The following is a 26,974-nucleotide window of genomic DNA, read 5'->3' as shown; positions in this document are numbered from 1 at the left end:
ATAGTATACATAATAACCACTAAAAATTAAGAAAAGATCAAAAGAGGTAACCACTTGATTGGCCATAGTGACAGAGGAAATGACATTTAAATCTAGGATGACAAAAGCAAAAAGGCACAAAATAAAATCCGGACATGTAGGGAACAGAGCAGGTTGCCTATAATTCCTATGAGTAAGTTGGAGGCAAAGGACCACGCTCAGGAGGTTTGAAATACTAGAGGGGGGTCCAGGAGAGGAGGAGGAGAGAGAAGGAATATTGTTGCAATAGGAAATGAGACACAAAGAAGAATTTTAGTAAGGCTTTGAATATTGAGGATGATATCGTCCAAGAAACTTCATGCAATGATTTAAAAAATAAAGAAAGGAGAGATACTTTAAAGAAGGATTTGAACAGATTTGCCAACTTTAAGCCTGGAATCATTCTTAAATATCATAGGGGAATTTTAGAGAGCCTTTGAAAAAGGCATCTTTTCTATAATATTGTCAATAAAAGAAATGGAAATAACATGAAAGTACTTTCACATTCTGTGTAATTTTTAGGTGAATAGACACTCATATTTACTTCATACTGTTTGAGTCACTCGTATATAAATTTTTAATAGAACAGTAATTGCTGCTGTCTTTTCTCTCTGCTCACATGTCTACAGCTTCGTTGGCATTGGAAGGCTAACTTATGGCATATGAGTCAGTGACTGTGTCATTGAAACCTGGCCATAATAGCTACATCCAGACTTTCCATGAGAGCTGTATTCCAAATTAAATATATAGCTCATGATAATGACAGTTTTCGACAATTTACATATTTTTTCTTTATGTCTGTCCTAAGGGGCAATGTCAGTCACTACTATTTAAAATATATATGTATTATTCCAGTGTTTATTACCTTATGACACATTTATGCCATGAGTATGAGGTAAACATATCACAGGTTAAATGCTGAGTTTCACAAAATAACTTCAGATCGGCTCTTGTTCAGGTTCCTTTTTGGTCTTCATGCTGTCTCCTGCCAAGCGTACTTCCTGTGAATTCGATGGATCTATGGCTAATGATTCCCAGGGTCAACCCTGCCTATCCTAATCCCCCATTCCCTCTATATACTTGCATGCCAAAAAATGTCTGTTAGAATGTTGACCTGTCACTAAGTTCTGACATCAGTCTCTTTATGTGGAAGCTAGTACGATTCTGATGTATTCTCAAATAGATCGCAAAAAGAGGAAAAAAAAAATCATAACTTTAATGCCAAGCTCATATGACTAAGACCCCCCTGGTCCCACAAGTATTCACTCTGTATCATCTGTTTGGTTGAAAAGTTTACAAAAGGAAAGTCTAGGGGGAAAAAGGAAGTTCTAATTCTCCTTCTACCAGAATTAAATCTAAATGATGTGCAAAGTATTTAAGGCTAACTTACGTATTTATTTATTTATTTATTTATTTATTTGGGAGCAAATATGCTTAGATCTTGTGCTTAAATTACGTGCCTTCATCTCTACTGGTGCTCTTGGCATCATCCCTTTCCTTAAACTCTGGCCCATTTTGTTCTTTTTTAAGAAATTGCATTTTGGAAGCATTATCAAGGTTAGGCCCAGAATATCTGGGTTAACTTTGGTCATTCACACGAATGTGCTGATTTTCAGAGATTACTATGCAATGAGAAAGAAAAGAAGGAAAGTGGAAAAAGAACGAGGTAGGAAAGAGCTACACTCAGCATAACTCAAAGAGCAAAGGTACTTGCTTTGAAGAGATTTTTCAGAGACATGATTTTAACACTTTTTGGATGGAATACATATTAGTTACCACCCAATATTGTTATACATTTACAATGCTCCTTTTTAGTTACAAAGCTATTTTTTAAAAATTTCCAGAATGATTTCTAAATATAAATGGTTCGCTCTAATTGCCTGTGAATATGAGCATCCTAGGTGATTGGGAGATTTTGGTCTTGTTTTTGTATTTCTGCGAGGGCCCTGTCATGAAATTATTATTAGAATGTGCTATTTTTGAAATAGCTCATAAAATAAGCTTGACACTGTGCTGTGTCCAGGTTGGTTTCTCAGTGATGCAGTCAGGTAGCCCTTCTCTGGTGGCTCGTCTGAGCTACTCCCCTGGGAGTTGATTATTACTTCCTAGTATATCCTCATCCAAGAACCTTCACATAGATTCACATATATTATCAGCCTCAATGAGACTGGGGAGTCATTGGTAACTTTTAGGATCAATAAAAGAAAAGTACATTTCTTTCCATTCTGCCAGAGCTACACTCACAAGTTGTAATTAGAAAGTCATCTGGCAAACTTGTCAGTGAAAATCTCTTTCACACAGAGCAGGCCGGGGATCATTACGTCTGCCTAGTAAACAACTGGGGCCCTCTTGCATTATTTATGGGTTGGGTCTTATTTCTAAGCACAATTAGGTCTCTTGGTAACTAGCTTTCACTCACATTAAGCTTTTTCTTCTTCATTTCTACGTGATTTGTTCTCACTTTTGCCATTTTTTTCATTAACATCATAGGAAAAAAATCACTCCTCCAAGCATTCAGTCCGCCGAACACATACCCAGACGCTGTTGCTGTGAGGTAAACCGTGTTAATATTACTCAGCTTAATAAATAATGTCTCAGAGCTCCTTGAACTCTTTGTTTACATACAGTCCAGCAGCTTTCACTGCATTGGGGCGTTCATCTTCTCCTGTTTCCTGTAATGAACTTCTATGTGCACATTTTAGATCTAGTCATTTATTTCACTGATTATTCAAACGAAATGACATGTTCTTGCATGCTGAAGGGTAATCTGCAGACTGAGAGAACTCCTTCTTCTTTTGTGCATCCTGAATAATAAGGGAGTTTCATTCCTCTTCAAGAAAATGAAGATGAGCAACTGCATTTGGAATTCTATTAGATTTACTTCAGGGCTGCGTCGGTAACGTTCCATTTACATAGTCATATATGCATAACACAGATACCCGTGTCCTTTTAGCTCAAACCAATGTTATCTATTCCCTTTCATTCCTGGAACCTTGATTATGCTCCTCTTTAAAACATAGCTCAAAATTCAACCATCATGAAAACATTCTAAAATTGACTTTATTCAACTGATTAATTTTTTTATTTAAATTTATGGGAAGCTTCAAAGAGACACGGAAATAGGAAGACTAATGTAATGAGCACTGGTAGCATGGTCTTCCTTTCCACGGCTTCGACAGGCTTTTAGCAGGTTGCCATTCTTGGTCATCTGCCACTTTTCACACTCTTACAAAGATTTTGCTGGGATCTTTTAAAGCAACTCCCAGATAAGATGTCTATCATCCATAAATACTTTATTGTTTCAAATGTACCAGTAGTACTACTATAACACTAAACACAATTAACAATAATTCTTGAATATCATCTATATTCACACCATGTCTAATTTCCCCCCATCATCTCAAAAATGTCCACAGTTAGTTTGTTCAAACCAGGGTTCATAAAGGTCTCTGCACTGCATTTGGTTAGAATACTTGTTGAGTCACTTTTAATCTAACAGTTCTAGCTCCCTTTTCCAGAGCATTTATTTGTTCAGGACACTTGCTCTCTTACTTACCTTACCGTCATTCCCTCAATGTTGATGGGCCCAGCATGCCTTCCCTAATTCAGACATAACCCACAAGGCAGCCACATGGGTGTCCCTCAGGCTTTGAGTCTGCTGGAAGCAGCCCGTCTGTGACACAGAAATAAAAATTGCTGTGCCTCATGTAAGTAAAATAAGATTATAAACAAACAGGATATAATCAACGTGGAGTTAAAGAATTTTGCCTTAAAATAATTCTTCTGAGGGGCGCCTGGGTGGCTCCGTGGTTAAGCCGCTGCCTTCAGCTCGGGTCATGATCTCGGGGTCCTGGGATCGAGCCCCGTGTCGGGCTCTCTGCTCAGCAGAGAGCCTGCTTCCTCCTCTTTCTCTGCCTGCCTCTGCCTGCTTGTGATCTCTCTCTGTCAAATAAATAAATAAAATCTTTAAAAAAATAATAATAATTCTTCTGATATTTGCTGACCTCACTAAGATGATTTCATGGTGAATGAAGCAGATGGACCGCATGGGTTTTGGCCCATCTTGTGCGTGAGACCTCTGCCCAAAGGAGAACTTGCATAATCATCACACACCCTCCACCTGAAAATACAGAGACAGCTGTCTGGGTGTATGTAGCTCTCTGGTGTGCTAGGAAATCATGCTTTGTCTGATGCATCTTTTCTACAGTTAAAACTACCCTGTTTTCAGTATCTTAGAGGTGACATTTAGGGTTTATAAAGTTTAAAGACCAGATGGTTTCCTTTTCAAAGATTTTTATTTTCCTCACCCTAATAGCAGGAAGTTCATTTCAGATTGCATTTCTGTGCTTGAATTGTTGTGTTTCCTCTAAGTCAGAACAGAAACAAGTTGAGATGTATGATAAATTTTCAATATATTGTGCAAATATTGCTGTTGTTACGTGTTTAGATAACATTACATGAGTAATTCATTCAAAGTACACTGTCTAAAATCTTAGATAAGAGCAGCAGAATGCTGCGTGGGTTTCTGAGAACAGATATGGAAAATTTCCATTTTTTTTTCTTTTCCACTAATTGAAATACTTAAGGTATACATACAAGGAAGACGGCTTCACATTTATGCAAATAATACAGATCTGCACAAAATAAGCTAGCTCATTTCTGGAACTGTGCTGTTAGTGGTTTCCTTTTATATTGGTTTTTTGGCGTCACATAATGTGATGAGAGAGCAATTCTGAAACAAAACTTGTGAGAGAACCTTAGAAAGTGAGCCTTAATGGAGAACCCAAGGCAATTTCATTTAGTTTCTCAAAAGATTTCTATTCAGTTCTCTGTTTCAGAGAGTCGGATTGGATGAGTAGATAAAAGTAGTCTTATGTCAAAGAACCCAAATTTAGTTTTATAATTTTTGTTATTTTCTTTTATTATAAACAGTGGGACCCTCTTCATAGCCTAGAGTTCTGATATGGTCAAATCTCATATTTTCCAAATTAATCATTCTTCAGATTCCTACATATCCCAACAAACAAATCCTGTAATAGCTCCCTCTTTGTCAGTCCTTCCTCTTGAGCTTCCTTGGGACAGCTCAGCTCACAAACCATCAGAGATTACTAAATTTACAGTGTTTAAGGAACCCGCTCTGCCTCTACGTGGCAGCAGACTGCAGAACCACATCATTAGCACCCACTCCAGCACTGATCCATGGATAACATCCTCCCAAGCTATGTCGGTGCTCCCTTGGTTCACTGCTGAGCAAGTCCCCTTGAGTCCCACTTTTCGAGCTCTCTTAGCTCATCAGCATTGTTTCCCAACCTTGGCGCATTGCCAAGGGTGGTTGAGCACCAAGGTACTTTCCGCTCTTAGTCCCAGATCTCAGCCAGACCCTTCCCGGTGCCTTGACTACTCAAGTGAATGGGTCTCAAACTTTAATGTGAATAAGGAACATCTGAGCAGCTTGGAGGGGAGACACATAATCTCTGACTCCACCCACAGAAATCTCATTCAGGAGTTCTGGAGTGAATCCAAGAATCTTCCACTTTCACAATATTCTAGGTGTTTCTGTTGCGAGTGAAAAAATATCACTGGCCAGAGCAGTGGTCTGAATCCACTGCTGTGCATTTGAATCATGAAGGGGTTTTAAAAAGATGCTGATGCCCAGGACCCTGTCCTCAACCCATAAATCAGAATGTTTGAGTTGGGCAAGGGGACGGACATCTCTCAGAAACTCTCCAGGTGATGGTAGTCCGCAGCCTGCTATGAGAACTGCGAGTAGACCAGGAGGATAAACACAGTGCCGCAGACAGCGGCTCTCCTGGGTGGTGAATATCTCTTCAGGGCACTTGTTGCTGTCTCCTGTCACGAAACTTCCATAACCACCACCACTGTTCACTCTACCGGGTTTTTATATATTTAAAATTCAGGGAGCCCTGTCTCCTCTTAATACAAATTGTCCCTTTCAGTGTGGTGCACCTTAAATGAAAAGTATCTTCAGCTCAAAACTAAATGAATACTGACCTACCTTTGCACAATTAGGTAACTTTTCTTGCACCAGCTGTGACGAGCTGTATTCACCTACACAGAGAAAGTCTTCCCTTGCGAAAACTGTTACATCCTCTTAGACACTCCGTCACACAGCCCTGCTGCTGGGTGTTAAGTTACACTATACAGATCTGGAGAGTGTTGTCTAACCCGGGCTCCCGGGTTCCCTAACTATAACTTAGGATTACAATGTCAGGCTCCTTCACTTAGTTTCATGATGAATAGAATCTTGAGCAGGAAAGCGATCAAGTTCCAGCCTAAGCCATAAACCTGACGGGCCACGTAAATCAGTGTGCCTGGGGCCGTGTAAGCTAGTTCAAGGAAGACACTTTTAGGACCAAGGTCTAAATGTTTCATCTTCTTCCTCAAGAAATGAATAAGTTATTTTTAAAACCATAGGAGAAAATTGCAGGGAAAGGGGACTTTAAAACATCACTTGCTCTTTTTCTTTGAGACATGATACCTTAAAGCAATTTTATGACTGCATTCAATAAGCAATAAAAATATGACATGATTTTAAAAAATCCAGTAGAACAATATCTTGGGGGAACTCATATATATATGTGTGTGTATATATATATATATATATATATATATATATATATATAATTGACCATTTTTTAGGGCTTATATATAATTGGGGAAATGTCGGTTATGATACAATAAAGATTGCTAAAATTTTTGTTTTTATTTTTAAATTCATGGTTGATATTTGTGCTTGTGAAGAACTTGTAGACAGAGCTGAATGGGGAACTTGGACACAGGCCCTCCTCCCCATTAACCACTCCACAGCCATCCCAACAAGCTTCCAATGTAAAATAACATATTTTCCATACAAATGTAGCTACAAGATGGATTCCATAAGCATCCCCTCCTCACCCAAACCTTCCAGTTTGTTGCTAATAAGACCCCTCTGTATAGAAATCCTAGAGCAGCCAATGATATATAAATATTATTAGAGGAATGTGGTGTCTCCCAGAACCTCTATGAATAGTCTTTGTTCAGCATAAACTATTCTCAGAACCCATGTGTTGTCTCTTAAATAATTAATTTCTAAATAAGGACTTGAAATCCTTAATAGCATGTAATAAAAATGGCTAAATGCTGTGCCTGTGCCTGTGTGTGTGTGTGTGTGTGTGTGTGCGTGCGTGTGTGTGTGTGTGCTTTTCTGTGTCACAAAAATCGCTGAGGGTTATCCATTATTTTAAAAAACCCATGGGATCAGGACACCTGGGTGGCTCAGTTGATTAATCCACTGCCTTCAGCTCAGGTCATGATCCCACGATCCTGGGATCGAGTCCCACATGGGGCTCCTTGCTCGGCTGGGAGCCTGCCTCTCCCTCTGCCTTCTCTGCCTGTTTCTCCCCCTGCATGTGTGCGTTCTCTCGCTCTCTCTGACAAAAAATAAATAAAATCTTAAAAAAAAAACCAAAAAACTACAGGATCAATTTAATGACTACTATGATTATTAGAAACATTCCTCCCAGATTTCCGCTGCAAATAAAGAATTAAAAGAGGATTCCTCTGATTGCGTAAGAAAATGTTGGTGAATTCCGAAATTGTGGAATAATTATAGACATTCAAATTTGTTTTAAACAGCTCTATATGCTTTTCCTTTAGCTATTACTTGTCGAAAGCAAGATGGAGGACAGGCTGGCATCCACGAGTGCCTTTGGTACGCAGGCCCCGTGCCAGCCCTCACCCAGCCCTGCCAGATCCCCTGCCAAGATGACTGTCAGTTTACCAGCTGGTCCAAGTTTTCTTCTTGCAACGGAGACTGTGGTGCAGTTAGGACCAGAAAGCGCACTATTGTTGGTAAGAATAATTGCGATGTGAAAGCCAATACTGTCAACTTAGAAAACATGTTAAAAGTTAGACCAACAGAGTTCTGACAACGTATTTGGAAAATATATAGATATGCCTTATTGCTGGTGTACTGATACTACGCCAGGGGATTCGCATGTGTATTTTCATGTAAGTTGACAGTGACAGACGTGCTATATACTTTTAGTAGAAAGGAAAAGTAACCCTGAAAATTGAGCTCGCTCCCCATACAATAGGTAGATTATTTTTTTGGTTTAAGCATACACTTCTGGCAGATTGCCGACAGACTGTGAGGTGTTTAGAGAACAAAAGGAAATGTTGCCACTTCATTTTCTTAACCCATTCTCACTGTCACAGCCTCGGATTATTTTTCATAGCCTAGAAGAGGAATATGACACTAATTTTGTATCTGAAAAATGCATTTTAAAAGGCAGTCACAATGACAAAAAGTGGCGATATAATGAGCAAGAACAGGAGCTATCATACTGAGCTAAACCTGGTGCATTCAAAAATATTATCAGTGGCAAAAAGAAAGCTAAAAGAAAAAAAAATAGCCAGTAGACTATACAGAATTTAAAAGTTATACAATGAACCACCCGTCATAAAGAAGTCTGTTGAAGGCCAAATAAGGCACATTCTGAAAGTTAGAAATAAATATATGCAATTAATTGTGTGTGATATAACTAATAGTATGATATATATTTAACATAACATAATAGAAATGTGATTAAATTAAAATAATGATACATTAATTTTCAAGCACATATTACTGTTCGTTTTTTATTTTAAAAGGGAATTTATTTAGATTTGCATACAGACCATTCCTAGCACTTTCTTCTGACACTCAATATCTTCACTGTGGATATTATTTACTACACTAATCACCAAGTATGTCAAAATGATGACTCTTCAGAAATAATGAAAGATGCAAACTCATAATCAGAAAAGTAAATATAAAAATCTCATTTTCTGAAATATAATCCTATATAACCATGCCATCTATTTGGAATAAACAGAAAGCTGTACAGTCCAGTACAGTGACTGACTCTCTCTCTTTTATATTTTTGCACATGTTATAAAGGAGAGATTTATGCAATTACCTTAAACTCCCCTAATCAGTGAAAGCCCATGATCATTTGAAAGGATTTTAATCATTCAAGGAGTATAAAATGCAGCACAACAGTGAACACCTTTTGCAAAATGGTGATTTTAAAATGAGAAAATAAGAAAAATTTCACTGTTGCAAGGCACCTAGTATTAATAAGAGCCTCCAGAGAAAGCACTGTGGAGTGAGAAAATAGCATTTATTTGTAAGCTAATGTTGAATATGGTTAAAAATGGAGGAAGGAAGTTAGGAAAGGAAGAAAATTAGGGATGCTTGAAATGAGTAACAATATTTTCCAATTTAAATTTCTCCACAGGAAAAAGTAAAAAGAAGGAAAAATGTAAAAATTCTCAGTTGTACCCCCTGATTGAGACTCAGTACTGTCCTTGTGACAAGTATAATGCACAGCCTGTGGGGAACTGGTCAGACTGCATTTTACCAGAGGGGAAAGCGGAATTGTTGCTGGGAGTGAAAACACAAGGAGATACCAAGGAATGTGGTCAAGGATATCGTTACCAAGCAATGGCATGCTACGACCAGAATGGCCAGCTCGTGGAAACGTCCAGATGTAACAGCCATGGTAATCCAATTTTTGTTCACTGTTACATGTTTGCTTTCTCTGGGGGTGGAGTTTAAATGAACATGGGTCAGAACGGAGGGAAGTGAAGGTTTACAGATAATGCCATAATGGAGCATTTGGGGGGCACCAGATAGGACACACAGGGACATTTGTCTTGTCCAGAAGTTGGCAACTAAATCCCAGAATTGGTGGCAAGAAAGCCTTATGGGCAGACAAAAATGGTGCAAGAAACTTCCTTTGGTACAGATGAAGATATAGGCCCAACAAATAGGCCCAACAAGGCCACAAGAGAGGGCAGAGGGGAGGAGATTTGAATTTAATCTGCAAATAACTAGACAGTCTTCTAATAACCAAACTGGAAAGATTTGAAATATGCCTGAAATGTCGCTAAGTGGCAGAGAAGAAAGACTGAAAGTCATAACTGGTGTGAAGTCAAATATCTCTTGTTTATTCCTCATTGTGTTAAGATTAGCAAAAAAAATGGTGGCGGGGAGAAAAAAAAAATGTACATACTCTTAGTTAACTGTGCCCTCTTTAGTTTTCTAAACCAAACACAGTAATAATAATTAAATTGCCAGATGTTTGTGAAGAGTGGCCATCTTTGATCAGAGTATGTTGTAAACTCTTTGGTTCTAAATCTTAATATGGTAGTCCTTAAGCAATATTTTCCATTATTCTTTTATTTTAATACATCTGTCTTTTTGTACTGGACTGAGATTAGGTTACAGTGGGTCAGCCTGAATCATATAGATGCCATATATTTGCAAACACTGGGCAGTGGTCCTCCTACCTTTCTCGTGGAGGTGACCTCAGAAAGATGAGCTACGTTGCCAGGAGGGAGGGACATAGCAGTTACCTTCGAACCTTGCTGGAATAGCTTCTGCTATTGGAACAGTGCTCCTCCAGTTTCAGTATATGGTTCAGAAAACAACAGGAACTAATAGGACCATCTCTATTTATAAACCATCGAAGTATCATCAGTGACACATTTATTGGAATCTCTTAAACCTCCCCCCACAAAGAAATTTCCAAAATTCATTTCCCTTTTTTCACCTTATCTCATAATTCCTTTTTTATCAAAGTCTAGTAAAAATAGCCCCAGAGACTCCATTATATTGAAGCTCTAGATATAAGTATTTTCAGATTAATATATTTAGTTTACTACATTCCTAACTTAAAGATAGTCAATGCATTTAGAACAATAACTACAAAAGAAAAAAGAATTTGATATTTATAATAGGTGTGCTTTGAGAAACAGGTGCAAGAATAACTGATATTTTATTTTCTGTATCAATAATATCTGTGCTATAGATTAGAGACCAGGAAAAATGTAAATGCACTTGCCATTCTGAGATATATGATAATGTAGAAGATCATAATTAGTCATTAAAATGTAAAATTGAAGATCACTTTTAAAAATATGTTTCTCCTAGAATATAGCTTGTAAGGGTTTGCTCACATTTTAAATTGTTATGCCTAGTGAATCACCAAGATAATCATTTGTAACATAACCTTTGAGTTTTCAGAATGACTTTTGTATATTCTCACTTTTATCCTGATCTGTTAATTAGATGCAGGAGAGTGTCAGTAAGCCACTTAACAGTCAATTGTATTTTTAGGGGGAAAAAAAAAAACCTTAAAAATATCCCATGAATCTCATAAAGATGTTTAATCACTTAACAAGTCAAAGTACAAAAATAATAGAAATTGAACAAAGGCAGTAAACTTAATACTGTAGGATTGTTGACTCAAAGCATGAAGAAGACAGTACTGTACTCTAGAACAAAAGCAGAAAAGATAGATTCCCGACAGCACTGAGCTTTGTGGAGCTTGTGGAAGGATCTAAGACCCTTAACTAAGTAAGTGACTCTACTTCGTTCCTTGTGTCTGTCCAGCATCAATTCTTTCTCATTAAATCTAATCTATGGTAGATGTCCAGTGGTATATTTTAGTATTTACCAATACATTTACTCAAAGTGACATCCAAGGAAATTGAATCTCTGTGGCCTGATTTCTTTGGAAATTGCTTGTTTGCTTATATATGTTCTATCACTTCTGATGGTGTTGGTGGGAGACTCTAACTTCGGTGTTCTATGCAAGGCACACTCTACATTACAATCTCAGTGACCACTGCCTTCTTTCAGCCAAACTGGTTTTCCACATGGATGGTGGAAAAAGAGGCTTTCACGAACAAGTCTCTTTCTGCTTTCAGATTAAACATAGAATTGATCCACGTGTATGCAGTGCAAAGACGCAACTCTTCCCTGTTCGATAGTGGCCTTAGGGCGTTTCTATTTTATCTGTGCTGTCCATCTTTGGATCATATTATCAGTTATTCTACTGATAAAATAGTTGGACTTTCACCAGTTTAATTATATTATTTTAGGCCATTTCTCATGTTGTCACCATTATTTTAATATCCTCTCCTTAAGGCACAGTTATGTCTGGAATTCTTTGTAGTGGTAAAGTTAAAGATGATATACCTGTTACTGGGCTCAGGTTCTCAGACCCAGAGACAGGAGAAACAAGGCTGGACCCCAAATTTGAAGGCACAGGCAAGGCTTTATTGGGGCAGCACCTGCAGGCAAAGGGAGACACCATCTTAACGAAAGTGTCAGACTGGCTCTCAGAACGACAGCCAGGGAATGTTTTAAAGGGGTCATACTTAAGCACAGAGGGGCTGGGGCTCCCAGGCAAGTGGGCACATGGTGCAGTTGACAGAACATGGTTCTTCATACATCAGAGGTTTCATTTGTATAGTAAGTCTCCACCTCTGGGCATGTTTTCTGGAATTAAAATGAGAGGAAAAGCTGATAAAAGGTCAAATTTGGTGGCCATCTTATCACCAGATGTTTTCCTAAATCTCTAGCTAGCAAATACTTTAGGCTCTGTGGACCAAAAGTTCCCTGTACAAGTAAAGACACAAGTGGTCTACAGATCAGCAGCATCAACCTCACAGAGAAACCTTGGAAATGTGAAAATTCAACCCACATTACAGACCCCTTCTGAGTCAGAATCTGCATTTTGACAAGATCCCCAGGAAGCTTTATTGCATGTTTTTAAAAATTTGCATTTATTCATTCATTCATTCATTCATTTACAAGTAAGCTGCATGCCCATCATGGGTCTTGAGCTCACAACACTGAGATTAAGACTTACATGCTCTAAGAACTGAACCAGCCAGGTACCCCACACATTTAAAATTTAAGGATTACTTTTCTGGATTACGCATATCCTCACAGGTTTTGGTAGGAATGTGAACTTAAATCTTTGTAGGAAAGGCGTGTGGAGATCACCCCCTACAGAAGCACAATATGCTAACTTAGGCAAAATAATCAATACTCCCATGTCATAGTTTACTTGTTCACTTGATTACCACTTATTAAGAAAAGAATATTAGGAATTTTTTTTTAATTTACAAGGGTGGGTCTTCATAAGGTGAATGTCTATTTAGGTATGATTCTCAAACTGAACGAGTCTACAGGGCTCTGTATAAAGGATACTGGCAATTTAATGATTATCAGTACTCAACTTATAAATAGATTTTAGTTCAAGAGCATGTACTTTTAAGATATTGTGTGGAATTCAGGGTACATCTGATAAAAATTAGTATGAATATGGGGACAGTAGATTCTGAGGATAACCTACATAACCACTCAACCATAGTATAACTAGAATGTATTACTTTTGTAATCGGATTCTATAGAAGGTTATATAAGTTTAATATTAGAGGTTAATTAGAAACAAAATTGAATGAGAAACTTTTCCTTATCATCATGGTTGGTGGTATTTGAGGAAGAGCATGTTTAATTAAACCAGGCAGAAAAGGCAATAAATAGAGTCTTGTAAACAAGCTGAAAGGGAGTGCTAAGTTCTGTGAAAACCTTTTTTTAGTTGGTCGTATTTGTTTAATGTCTAATTCATTTCAGAATTTAAATCTTGCATTTGACAACACAGGTACAGCTAGTATGACTTTTGCAGTTGTCATTCACAACTGAGATCTTTTTCTTTTTAAGTGTAAAAGAGAGGCAGGGTTTGAGGGACACACTTTTCCTGAGGTAATCGTTGCAAGTTTAAAGAGCCAGGGAAAGAAGGAAGGGGCCACTGTGGATACTGAGTACAAAAGGAAAGCAGTAGCCTAGGGTCAAATTTAAATAAGGTATGGAGACCAGCATTATTCTCCAACAGGCTCCCTGAAGGACTATAGAGGTGATGAGGGAGAAACTTTCATTGGAAAATTTCCTGCAGCTACCATTCCTGTTGTGTGTGACAGAAAAACATCTGGCGTTATTATTTAATTCTATGTGCTCCATGTCCTGGAGACCTCAACTCATCTATTACTTAATAACATGGTTTTCAGACTGGGCTCCACGGAGCCCCTCAAGCCAGGCTGTCAAACATAGCTTCCAATAAATCCCATAAATGTACTGGACTTTCTTTTCAGCTTTTTAGAAAGAAAGTGCTCTGTGGCTTAAAGTAAATTTAACTGCTAAAAATAGTTCATTATCTGTAACAATTAAAAAAAAGAATTTTGATCTTCGCCTTAATCAACAACATCTGCCATTGTATTTTTTTTCACATCCTTTCTTTAGGCCTGTGGCCCCTCATCCCCCCTAATTCTTTAGAGAAGTTATAACACTAATTTTCAGCGAAATGATTACAGAGTGGTAATCTTGCCGATATCTGTGGCAATTTCGTTGATTTAACCATAGAATTGTTCATTCTTTACATTGTCACAAGGTTCATAATTCATAAAGATACTAAATGACCTGTGTGAATCTACATATAGGTTCTTATTATAATAGTAAAACCCTGCAAATCTAAAATAGTATTTAAGTTCCATAACCCAATAGTCTGGTCTCATTCCTTCAATGTAGGTCTTTTTCTTCTTCAAAACATCATCAAAAGAGTTATGTAGTGAACAAGGCTTATGCATAAGGAATTTTTTATGCGTACATGAAGAAGGTATTATATGTTAGACATAAACCCTATCTGTGGGCTCAAAAAGCAACCCAAGAGCACACGAACAAATTTATGGGCATTTTAAATTTAAATGTTGAAGAAAAATCTTTACTTCTTTTTTTTTTTTTTAAGATTTTATTTATTTATTTGACAGAGAGAGATCACAGTAGACAGAGAGGCAGGCAGAGAGAGAGGAGGAAGCAGGCTCCCTGCTGAGCAGAGAGCCCGATGCAGGACTCGATCCCAGGACCCTGAGATCATGACCTGAGCCGAAGGCAGCGGCTTAACCCACTGAGCCACCCAGGCGCCCAAGAAAAATCTTTACTTCTATTTACTTTCCATGTTTATTCCATTTCTTCATAGCTGCATTAAAATTCACTATATCTCTTATAGGAAATTTTAGTTAACTTGCATAAAAACAAACTTGATTCCTCTTTGGGTCTTTTTAAATGGCCATTTAAAAAAAAAAAAAAGCCTCAAGGTATTTATTCACATAACAGTTTCCCCCTCCCTTGGCCATTAGCTTGACCTTTAGAGCCTTAGAACTTTAAAGTAAATATAATTTAAGAAAAAGAAAATTTCTTAATTTTGGGAGAGTTAGAAGTTTTTTATTTGTTTATCCACTTTTGCATTTTTTTCCATATCTGGAAATGGACATGAAAAATCCTACTTTTTACATATTAAAACTCTATACACCTTAAAACATGAATCCAAGGCTATTTATTTATTTATTTATTTAAGTGTTTCAAGATTCACTGTTTACATATAACACTCAGTGTTCCGTACAATATGTGCCCTCCTTAATACCCTCTACCAGGCTCATATGAATCCAAGTCTAATGCATTGTAATTACAACCTATCTGAATGATCTGTTTCTTACTGGTCCAGGAGATGCTATAGAATAAAGTCAATATAGGAATGCACCAAACAAATCATTCTAGAGATTCCCAGTTCATATTAGCAAAAAAAAGGAAAGCCCAGGGTAAAGAGACCTACTTAATTTAAATGCAGTGATTTTTTAACTTGACCACAGAATTTTTTTTTTTTTTTTGGTTAAAATTATACTTAATGCTTATTAAAATCCAGCAAACTAATGTTTAAAGATCATCCTTTGGAAATACTTCTAAGACAATATATGGTTTTCACTGATTGAAAGAAAAATGTCCTACATTGGATCAAGTTAAAAATAAGTCACTGTAATAAGTTTTAGAATAAATTTTATTCTAAATTTATTTAGAATTTATTTCCCATTACTTTATGGTCTCAACATTCCACCAAATACGTTTACATTTCTGACAAAGCCTTATTCCCAAAGTGAGCTTTTTAGTACTAATGTCTTGTTTTTAATACAGTATTAGTTAAAATTATAAATGTTAAATATGGAGAGAAGGTCCATAAATGCTTTAATGTATGTAATTATTTCCAAGGCTTTATTTTTGTTGAATAAGTGAACTGTAGATGCAGGGTCTTATATAAATAAGTTTATTTACTTTTTAGATTAAAAGGTATGTCTGAAAGTGAAGTGTAACTCTGCCGTTAACTACCTGGAGTTAGGCCAAGTGCCACCAGTTAAGGGCTTAGTCTTCAACCAGACTGCTTGGCCCTTCAGACACCAGCGGCAGGTTCAGGGCTCCCCAGGCCACCCTTACTACTGACATACTGGCTACAGATTTAGAGGTTCCAGCCACCCCTCAGGTTTACTGGAACACCTCAGAGAACTTAGGAAACCACTATACAGTTGACCCTTGAACAACACGACTTTAACTGTGTGGGTTCACTTGAACACAGATTTGTTTCTGTAAGTATAGTACAGGACTGTAAGTGTATTTTCTCTTCCTTAAGATTTTCTTAATGTTTTCTTTTGATCCAGCTTACTTTGTTTTAAGAAAACAGCATATAGTATATACAATATACAAAATGCATGTTATTCAGCTCCTTATGTATTCCATAAGACTTGTGGTCAACAGTAGATGATTAGTAGTTAGGTTTTGGGGGAGTCAAAGTTGTATAAGGATTTTCAGCTGCACAGGGAGTCATTTCCCATAACCCCCAAGGACTTATAATTAGAGTCTTATTATAGCAAAAGAATACAAATCAGAAGTACTCAGGGGGGCCTGAGTGACTCAGTTAAGTACCTGACTCTTGATTTTGGCTCAGGTCACAATCTCAGGGATGTGAGATCAAGCCCCACTTGATCGGGCTCTGCACTGGGCATGGAACCTGCTTAAGATCATCTCTCTCCCTCTCTTAAAAAAAAAAAAAAGAAAAAGAAAAAGAAAAAGAAAGAAAGAAAGGGAAGAAAAGAACAGAACAACAACAAGAACAAGAACAAGAAGAAACAGCTACCAAAACAAGAGACAAATGGGCAAGGTCTGCGAAGGCATGGCCCTCTCTACATATCAGTGTGTATTATCTGCCAGAAAGCTCACCTGAGCTTTGCTATGCAGAGTTTTCACTGGGGCCTCATTGCATAGACATGATTAATTGATTCATTGGGCACATAGTTGAACTCACTCTTTCCCCCAACCTGCACACAGAGATTGGGTGGATATCATATGGCTTAAAACCCAAACCCTCTAAACTTGTTGTTTCTTTGTGGTATGACCCACCCCACCTCTTCAGGCATCTCTTTTAACATAAACTCACCTGTAGTCCAAGAAGCCACCATGAATAAGAAAGAGTCAGGAAATTTTAGGACTTCAATGCTACCTCCCAGGAATCAAGACAAAGAACAGCCAAATCCCTTATTATACAACGGGAGGTTTTAGAGTTGGCAATAAGAAATGGCCTTGGTAATAAACTTGTACATAGCTGTACCTAAGTGAATCTGAATGTGCCTCATCGGGTAACTTCCAGCATTGGAATAATAACAGCAACAGAATCCCATAGCCATGAATACTGATGCTGAAAATTCCTGAGAAAATCTTTAAGGACCCAGCAGATATGAAGAGATAGGCTTTCATATGTATATAAAAACAATAAATATAAAATTAAAATAGCATTTCATTGTAATTACATTTTCCTGAACACTTCACTATGAAAAACATGATTGCCCAAGGTTGATCATAACTTTTCATACATTGAATATATGAATTTGGATAGAACATTCGATGATAAGAATTTGGCTATAAATAGGAATTTGGTTTTCCTGAATTGAGTTATCAGTCCTCAATATGCAATTATAAAAGAATATTCTATTTGAGAATTTTTTAACAATATTTTTAGCATTTTTAAACCCATGAGGACAGTAATAAAGTTCTAGCTAATTTTTCTCATTCCTGATTGCAGTCATGTACATAGAATATATATTAAAGTAGGAGAGATTTTTTGAGTTTTCTTTTGAGATTAATCCAAAAGTTTCACACAAGAGTGCCACAGAGTTGCTTATTCAAACAGCTGTAAATCAGAATCAACCAATATTTTCCATGTGCTTTGAAAATGAATTCTTTATCAGCAGTGCACCTTTCAACAACACAATATAGTCACTGTGAAGATTGTAGAAAGCTGCTTTATCTGTGCATTCATAATTCAAATGAATGGGGTGATTGGATGTCTCTCAAAAGCAGTATGTCCTCCAGTTGCCACTTTAAGCCTGCTAGTGTTTTGTTTTTATTTCAACCTGGAAGAGTGGTCAGAATAGATACGGGATACATAAAACATGATCAGAAGTCAGGAGGTTGATTTTTCCACGTGTCAAATTCAGTGTTAAACTGCTAAAAGTTTTAACACGCTAATTGTGAAGTCATTTGTTTTATTCCCGCATTCTTCAGAAGGCATAAATTGCTACAAGATGCCAGCAGTTTATTTAGCCTTAAAACGCATGAAATGTTTCTGTCTTTCCATCCGCTGTGATTGTTTGGTGTTAATTGCCCTCAAAAATGATCTTAGCAGAGAAGGCAAGGGAATGCTTATCTAGCAATTTACTAGTAGCATTAAGGATTTTAATTGCGCTAGATAAACATGACAGACAATTATTGAGTGTTGTTACACATTGGAAAATAAAAATGGAATGCTGAGCATTACACTCTTTTGCAGTTTGTCTTTATGTCAGTGCCTAATTTATATCTTTTAACAATTTAATAGGTTGAATTTTATTTGAGAGATGTTTTCTGGAATATGCTGTTGGAAGATAAGAAATAAAAGTTTTATATCTGCTTACTTAAGTAATATAATGTGAATCAGTCTGAAGTCATACATGTCAACTCTCCCTAATGCTATAATCTCCCAACAGATAAAATGGAAAGAAAGAATATCCATTTATCTGTTACTTTGTGAAGTAGTGACGGGAATGATCCTGTGATTCTACTTTCAACTAGGAGTACAAAATAACAAAAGGTTAAAAGTTTACTTTTGTGGTCATTTTGAAGGTGGGAAAATGCAATTCTTCTAGAAATATTTCAATAATTTATTACCTTTGTAACAAAAGATAAAGAAGGCACTATATCATAATAAATGGGACAATCCAAAAAGAAAATCTAACAATTATAGATATTTATGCACCCAACATGGGGGCACCCAAGCACAAAAGAACTTATTGATAATAAAACAATAACCATAGGGGACTTTAAGACCCACTTACATCAATGGACAGATCATCGGAACAGAAAATAAACAAGAAAACATCGACTTTGAATGACACACTGGACCAGATGGACTTAACAGATTTAGTCAGAACATTCCATCCTAAAACAGCACAATACACATTCTTTTCAAGTGCACATGAAGCATTCTCCAGAATAGCTCACATATTCATTCACAAAGCAGGCCACAACAAATACAAAAAGGTTGAAATCATACCATGCACTGTTTCTGACTATAGTGCTATGAAACTAGAGATCAACCTCAAGAGAAAATCTGGAAAGAACACAAATACATGGAGGTTAAACAACATGCTACTAAACAATGAATGGGTCAACCAGAAAACCAAAGAAGAAATTTAAAAACAAAAAACAATAAACAATAAACATAGAAACAAGTGAAAATGAAAACACAGTGGTTCAAAACCTTTGGGGTGCAGCAAAAGTGGTCCTGATAAGGAGGTATATAGCAATACAGGTCTACCTTAAAAAACAAGAAAAATCTCAACAACCTGACCTTATACTCAAAGGAGCGAGAAAAAGAACAAAGCCTAAAGCCAGCAGAAAGAAGGAAATAATAAGGATTAGAGCAGAAATAAATGATATAGAAATTTTAAAAAAATAGATGAATGAAACCAGGAGCTGGTTCTTTGAAAAAATTACAAAAACAGATACACTTGTAGTCAGACACATCAAAAAGAAAAGAGAAAGGACTCAAATAAATAAAATCACAAATGAGAGAGAACTAACACTAACAACTAACAACCAATACCACAGAAGTACAGTTATAAGAGAATAACACTAACACTAACAACCAATACCACAGAAGTACAGTTATAAGAGAATATTATGAAAAACTAATATGTCGTTTGCAAATATCTTCTCCCATTCTGTCAGTTGTCTTTTGATTTTGTTAACTGTTTCCTTTGCTGTGCAAAAGCTTTTGATCTTGATGAAATCCCAGTAGTTCATTTTTTCCCTTGCTTCCCTTGCCTTTTGCGTTGTTCCTAGGAAGATGTTGCTGCGGCAGAGGTCGAAGAGGTTGCTGCCCGTGTTCTCCTCAAGGATTTTGATGGATTCCTTTCGTACATTGAGGTCCTTCATCCATTTTGAGTCTATTTTTGTGTGTGGTGTAAGGAAATGGTCCAATTTCATTTTTCTGCATGTGGCTGTCCAATTTTCCCAGCACCATTTATTGAAAAGGCTGTCTTTTTTCCATTGGACATTCTTTCCTGCTTTGTCGAAGATTAGTTGACCATAGATTTGAGGGTCTATTTCTGGGCTCTCTATTCTGTTCCATTGATCTATGTGTCTGTTTTTGTGCCAGTACCATGCTGTCTTGATGATGACAGCTTTGTAATAGAGCTTGAAGTCCGGAATTGTGATGCCACCAACGTTGGCTTTCTTTTTCAATATCCCTTTGGCTATTCGAGGTCTTTTCTGGTTCCATATAAATTTTAGAATTATTTGTTCCATTTCTTTGAAAAAGATGGATGGTACTTTGATAGGAATTGCATTAAATGTGTAGATTGCTTTAGGTAGCATAGACATTTTCACAATATTTATTCTTCCAATCCAGGAGCATGGAACATTTTTCCATTTCTTTGTGTCTTCCTCAATTTCTTTCATGAGTACTTTATAGTTTTCTGAGTATAGATTCTGTGTCTCTTTGGTTAGGTTTATTCCTAGGTATCTTATGGTTTTGGATGCAATTGTAAATGGGATTGACTCCTTAATATCTCTTTCTTCTGTCTTGCTGTTGGTGTAGAGAAATGCAACTGATTTCTGTGCATTGATTTTATATCCTGACACTTTACTGAATTCCTGTATAAGTTCTAGCAGTTTTGGAGTGGAGTCTTTTGGGTTTTCCACATATAGTATCATAGTAGGACTAGTGTCCAGAATCTATAAAGAACTTAGCAAACTCAACACCCAAAGAACAAATAATCCAATCAAGAAATGGGCAGAAGACATGAACAGACATTTCTGCAAAGAAGACATCCAGATGGCCAACAGACACATGAAAAAGTGCTCCATATCACTCGGCATCAGGGAAATACAAATCAAAACCACAATGAGATATCACCTCACACCAGTCAGAATGGCTAAAATCAACAAGTCAGGAAATGACAGATGCTGGCGAGGATGCGGAGAAAGGGGAACCCTCCTCCACTGTTGGTGGGAATGCAAGCTTGTGCAGCCACTCTGGAAAACAGCATGGAGGTTCCTCAAAATGTTGAAAATAGAACTGCCCTATGACCCAGCAATTGCACTATTGGGTATTTACCCTAAAGATACAAATGTAGTGATCCAAAGGGACACATGCACCCGAATGTTTATAGCAGCAATGTCCACAATAGCCAAACTATGGAAAGAACCTAGATGTCCATCAACAGATGAATGGATCAAGAAGATGTGGTATATATACACAATGGAATACTATGCAGCCATCAAAAGAAATGAAATCTTGCCATTTGCGACAACATGGATGGAACTAGAGCGTATCATGCTCAGCGAAATAAGTCAAGCAGAGAAAGACAACTATCATATGATCTCCCTGATATGAGGAAGTGGTGATGCAACATGGAGGCTTAAGTGGGTAGAAGAATAAATGAAACAAGATGGGATTGGGAGGGAGACAAACCATAAGTGACTCTTAATCTCACAAAACAAACTGAGGGTTGCCGGGGGGAGGGGGGTTGGGAGAAGGGGGTGGGATTATGGACATTGGGGAGGGTATGTGATTTGGTGAGTGCTGTGAAGTGTGTAAACCTGGTGATTCACAGACCTGTACCCCTGGGGATAAAAATATATGTTTATAAAAAATAAAAAATTTAAAAAAAGAAAAAAAAAAAAAAAAAAAAAAAAGAAAAACTATCAGTCAACAAATTGGACAACCTGGAAGAAATGGATAAATTCCTAGAAACACATAAACTACCAAAAGTGAAACGGGAAGAAATAGAAAACTTGAACAGATCAATAACCAGAAAAAAAAAAATCAATAATTAAAAACTCCCCAAAAACAAAACCCAGGCCCAGCTGGCTTCACAAATTCTACCAAAATTTAAAGAAGAGATAGTCCCCATTCTTCTCAAACTATTCCAAAAAATAGAGAAGGAAGGAAAACTTCCAAACTCATTCTATGAGGCCAGCGTTGCCCTGATACCCAAACCAGATAAAGACTCCTCTGAAAAAGAAAACCATAGGCCAGGATTGCTGATGAATATAGATTCAAAAATTCTCAGTAAAATACTAACAAACAAAATTCAACAATACAGACAAAAAAAAAAAATCATTCACTATGCTCAAGTGGGATTTATTCCTGAGATGCAAGGGTGGTTCAGTATTTGCAAATGAACGTGATACACTGCATTAATAAAGGATGAGAGTAATATGATCTTCTCAATAGATACATAAAAAGCATTGACCAAGTACAACACCAATTGATGATCAAAAAAAAAAACCCAACTCAACAAAGTAGGAATAGAGGGAACATAGCACAACATAATAAAGGTCATATGTGAAAAACCCACAGTTTAATATCATCCTCAATGGAGAAAAACTGAGAATTTTCCTCTATGGTCAGAAATGACAGGGATGTCTGCTCTCACCACTTGTTATGTAACACAGTACTGGAAGATCTAGCCTCAGCAATCAGACAACACAAAGAACTAAAAGGCATCCACATTGGCAAGGAACAAGTCAAACTTTCACTGTTTGCAGATGTCACTATACTCTATATAGAAAACCCAAAACTTCATCAAAAATTGCTTGAACTGATACACCAATTGAGTAATGTTGTGGGATACAAAATGAATGCACAGAAATCTATTGCATTTCTATACATCAATAATGAAGCAGTAGGAAGAGAAATTAAGGAACTGATCCAATTTACAGTTGCACCAAAAACCGTAAGATACTTAGGAATAAATCTGACCAAAGAGTCAAACAACAGGTACTCTGAAAACTATAAAACACTGGGGGGGGGAGAAACTGAAGATGATACAAACAAGTGGGAAGACATTCCCTGCTCAGGGATTGGAAGAACAAATATTATTAAAATGTCTATACCAACCAAAGCAGTCTACACACTTAATGCAATGCCTATCAAAATACCGATAGTATTCTGTGAAAAGTAGAACAGATAATACTATAATTTAGATGGCACCACAAAGACCCTGAGGGTCAAAACAATTGAAAAAGAAAAGTGAAACTGGAAGCATTATAATTCTGAACTTCAAATTATATTGCAAAGCTATCATGATCAAAACAATATGGTACTGGCACAAAAGCAGACACATAGATCAATGAAACAGAATAGAAAACTCAGAAATTAACTAAGTATATGGTCAATTAATCTTCAACAAAGCAAGAAAGAATATCCAATGGGAAAAAGACAGCCTCTTCAAACAGTATTGGAAAAACTGGACAGCGACATGCAAAAGAATGAAACTGGACTTTCTTATACCATACACGAAAATAAGTTCAAAATGGTTTGAAGACCTAAGGTGAGACCTAAAACCATACAAATCTTAGAGGAGAACACAGACAGGAACTTAATTTGTTATGGGATCCAGCTCCACATCGGGGTCCATGCTGGGCATGGAGCCTGATTGGGATTCTCTCTTCCTCTCCCTCTGCCCTTTCTCCCTGCAAAAAGTGGGCAGAAGCCATGAATAGACATTTTTCAAAAGAAGACATACATATAGGTGGCCAACAGACACATGAAAAGATGCTCAATATCACTGATTAGGGAAATACACATCAAAACTACAGCGAGATTTCATCTCACACCCGTCAGAATGGCTACAGTCAACAACACAAGCAACAAGTGTTGGCAAGGATATAGAGAAAAAGGACCCCTGTGCCCTGTTTGTGGGGATGCAAATTGGTGCAGCCACTCTGAAAAACAGTGTAGAGGTTCCTCAAAAACTTAAAAATAAAACTACCTTACAATCCAACAATTGTACCACTAGGTATTTACCCAAAGAATACAAAAATACTAATTCAAAGAGATATATGCACTCCATTGTTTATAGCAGAATTATTTACAATAGCCAAGTTTTGAAAACATCCAAGTGTCTGTATTCATCAACTGGTGAATAGATAAAGAAAATGTGTTACACACACACACACACACACACACACTGGAATATTAGTCAATTAAAAAAAAATTAAAAAAAAATTAGATCTTGTAAAAGCCTGGATGAAGCCTAGAGAGTAAAATGCCAAATGAAATTAGTCAGTGAAGACAAACAACATATGATTTCAGTTATATGTAAAACTTAAGAAATGAAATTAATGAACAAAGGAAAAGAAGAGAGAGATGCAAACCAAGGAAGAGACCCTCAACTATAAAGAACAAACTTATATTTACCAGAGGGGACGTGCATGGGGGAGACTAGTTAAATGGGCCATGGGGATCCAGGAGTACACTTGATGATGTACTGGGTGTTGTATAAAGGTGTTGAATCACTACATTGTATACTTGAATTAATATCACACTGTATGTTAATGAACTGGAATTTAAATAAAAACTTAAATTATTACCTTTGAAATTCTAGTGTCCTTTTACCAAAGCTATTGATAACATTTGAAAATAATTGGGATTTTTTTTAAAAAATCATACTTTTGCAAACATTAAACAATTTGGTCACAGAATGCCATTGATTTGGAAATTTTAGACATTTCTAGTTTGTTTCTATTTCATAAACTATTACTTTGAAATACAAAACAATTTTTTTGAAGATTTTTATTTAGTTGACACAGAGAGAGAGAGAGCACGAGCACAAGTAGGCAGAGCAGCAGACAGAGAGAGAGGGGGAAGCAGGCTCTCCGCCAAGCAGGGAGCCTGATGTGGGGCTCCATCCCAGGACCCTGGGATCATGACCAGAGCCCAAGGCAGAGGCTCAGCCAAATGAGCCACCCAGGCGCCCCAAAAAGCAAATAACTCTTAATCTTAGCTGCCTTTTGGGGCAGAAATTGACAAGCTGATTCCAAGATGCATATGGAAATGTAAGGGACCCAAAAAAGCCAAAACTATCTTGAAAAATAAGAACATAGTAGGAGAACTCACAAATCCTGACTTTGAAACTTACTACAGTTACAGTAATCAAGATGGTGTGGTATAGGCACAGAGATCAATAGAATGATATTTAGAATCCAGACATAAACCCTTAACATTTATGGTCAACTGATTTCAACAAAATAATTCAATGTAGAAAAAAAAAATAGTCTTTTCAACAAATAGGCCTGGAATAACTTGATAAACACATACAAAAGAATGAAGTTGTACCCCACCACCACCTTTTAACATATACGAAAATTAAGTGAATCATATACCTAAATATGAGAGCTAGAACTATAAAACTCTTAGAAGAAAAACATAAGTGAATATCTTAATTACCTCAGATTAGGTAATAGTTTTCTAGATGTGACGTCAAAGCTCAAGCAACCAAAGAAAAAATAGATAAACTAGACTCAATTGACAGTTAAAGCTTTTGTTCTTCAAAGGACACTAAAATAAGAAAGACAAGTTTTGACAAATGTAAAAATTGGAACAGTATACCTTACTAGTGGTGTTGTAAAATGGTGTGCTTTGGAAAACAGTTTAGCATTCCTCAAAATTTAAATGTAGAGTTACCATATGACCCAGCAATTCCACTCCTAGATATACATACGTGAGAATTAAAAACATGTTCACACAGAAGCTGATACGTAAATGTTCACAACAGCATTATTCATAAAAATAGGGAAACAGCTAAAATATCCATCAGCTGATTCATGGATTAACAAAATATGATCTATCTATAAATGGAACACTATTCAGTCATAAAAAGGAATGAGATACTAACACATGTTATAACATAGGTGGACCCTGAAAACATTATATTAAGCCAATCAAAAAAGACCACATAATGTTTAATTTCATTTTATGAAATGTCCAGAATAGGTGCATTCTTAAGGACGGAAAGTAGATGAGTGTTTGCCAGATGATGGGGGAGGGGGAAATGGGAGGTGACTGCTAATGGACATAGGGTTTCTTTTTGTGGTGATGAAAATATTCTAAAATTAGATAGTGGTGATGATTGTATGACTCAATGAATATATTAAAAAACAAAACATGAGCTGACTTTTACTGTGTAGGAATTGTATCTTAATTTTTAAAAAAGTTATAAACCACCCTAGAATTTCCTAGTTGCTTATATATTATCACTTTCAAAACAGAATCCTTGATGCTGATGTAAAATGCTACAAGAGCAAACCCTCTGCACATCAGAGTATTACACAGAACAACCATGCATTTGACTCTCAACCAAAGGAAATTTTGCCTTTTCCACATAGTTGCCTGGAGAATACTGGTGATGAATTGATGTTGTAAGATGCCAACTTGGTAATAAGGGACTGTTCCAAGAAAATGCACCCATTTCTCAAATCACATCTGTAGACTAATAAGTTAATTAGCTGTGTGATTCGATGGAACGAGCCCTGGACCAGACCCCATCTCTTGCTGTGTGATCCTGCACTTGCCAGTTATCTTTCTGCGTTTGTTTTCCTATCTGTCCAGCAGACGGTCAGTACCTGCCCACAACATGTGGAAGATTTTCGAGAGAATCGACTGAATGCAAGATGGGAAACTGTTTCGAAACTGATAGCACTAAAAATGCTGACATTTTTTACGTAACATCTTCATTTTTCTTCTCTAGATTTGATTTGCTAAGAAGGGGAAATATAAGGTGCTAAGTTAAACCGTTCCTGCTGGATGTTGACTGAGAGTGTCTGGCTTTCTCCTTGAGGAAGAACATTGCACGGACTCAAACACTTGAGACTTGTGTGACATTAACAGGGAATTTGAGAGAAAGCTGTTATCCT

The 26,974-nt window shown here is 36.9% G+C and overlaps 1 protein-coding gene across 3 annotated transcripts in view; it reads left to right on the top strand.

The window, feature by feature from the left end:
* THSD7A (thrombospondin type 1 domain containing 7A) overlaps positions 1-26,974 on the top strand; it is a 465,278-nt gene that overhangs the window by 395,102 nt on the left and 43,202 nt on the right. For all 3 annotated transcript variants that reach the window (XM_004743431.3, XM_004743432.3, XM_004743430.3), the window contains 2 exons: positions 7,675-7,869; positions 9,300-9,563. In XM_004743431.3, coding sequence (XP_004743488.1) covers positions 7,675-7,869; positions 9,300-9,563 — 459 coding nt within the window. The remainder of the gene's footprint in view (positions 1-7,674; positions 7,870-9,299; positions 9,564-26,974) is intronic.

Source organism: Mustela putorius, unplaced genomic scaffold (assembly GCF_011764305.1).
Source record: "Mustela putorius furo isolate JIRA1106 unplaced genomic scaffold, ASM1176430v1.1 tig00003845_pilon_pilon_pilon, whole genome shotgun sequence".
In the NCBI taxonomy this organism is placed as follows: Eukaryota; Metazoa; Chordata; class Mammalia; order Carnivora; family Mustelidae; genus Mustela; species Mustela putorius.
This window is presented reverse-complemented; position numbering and strand designations above follow the sequence as displayed.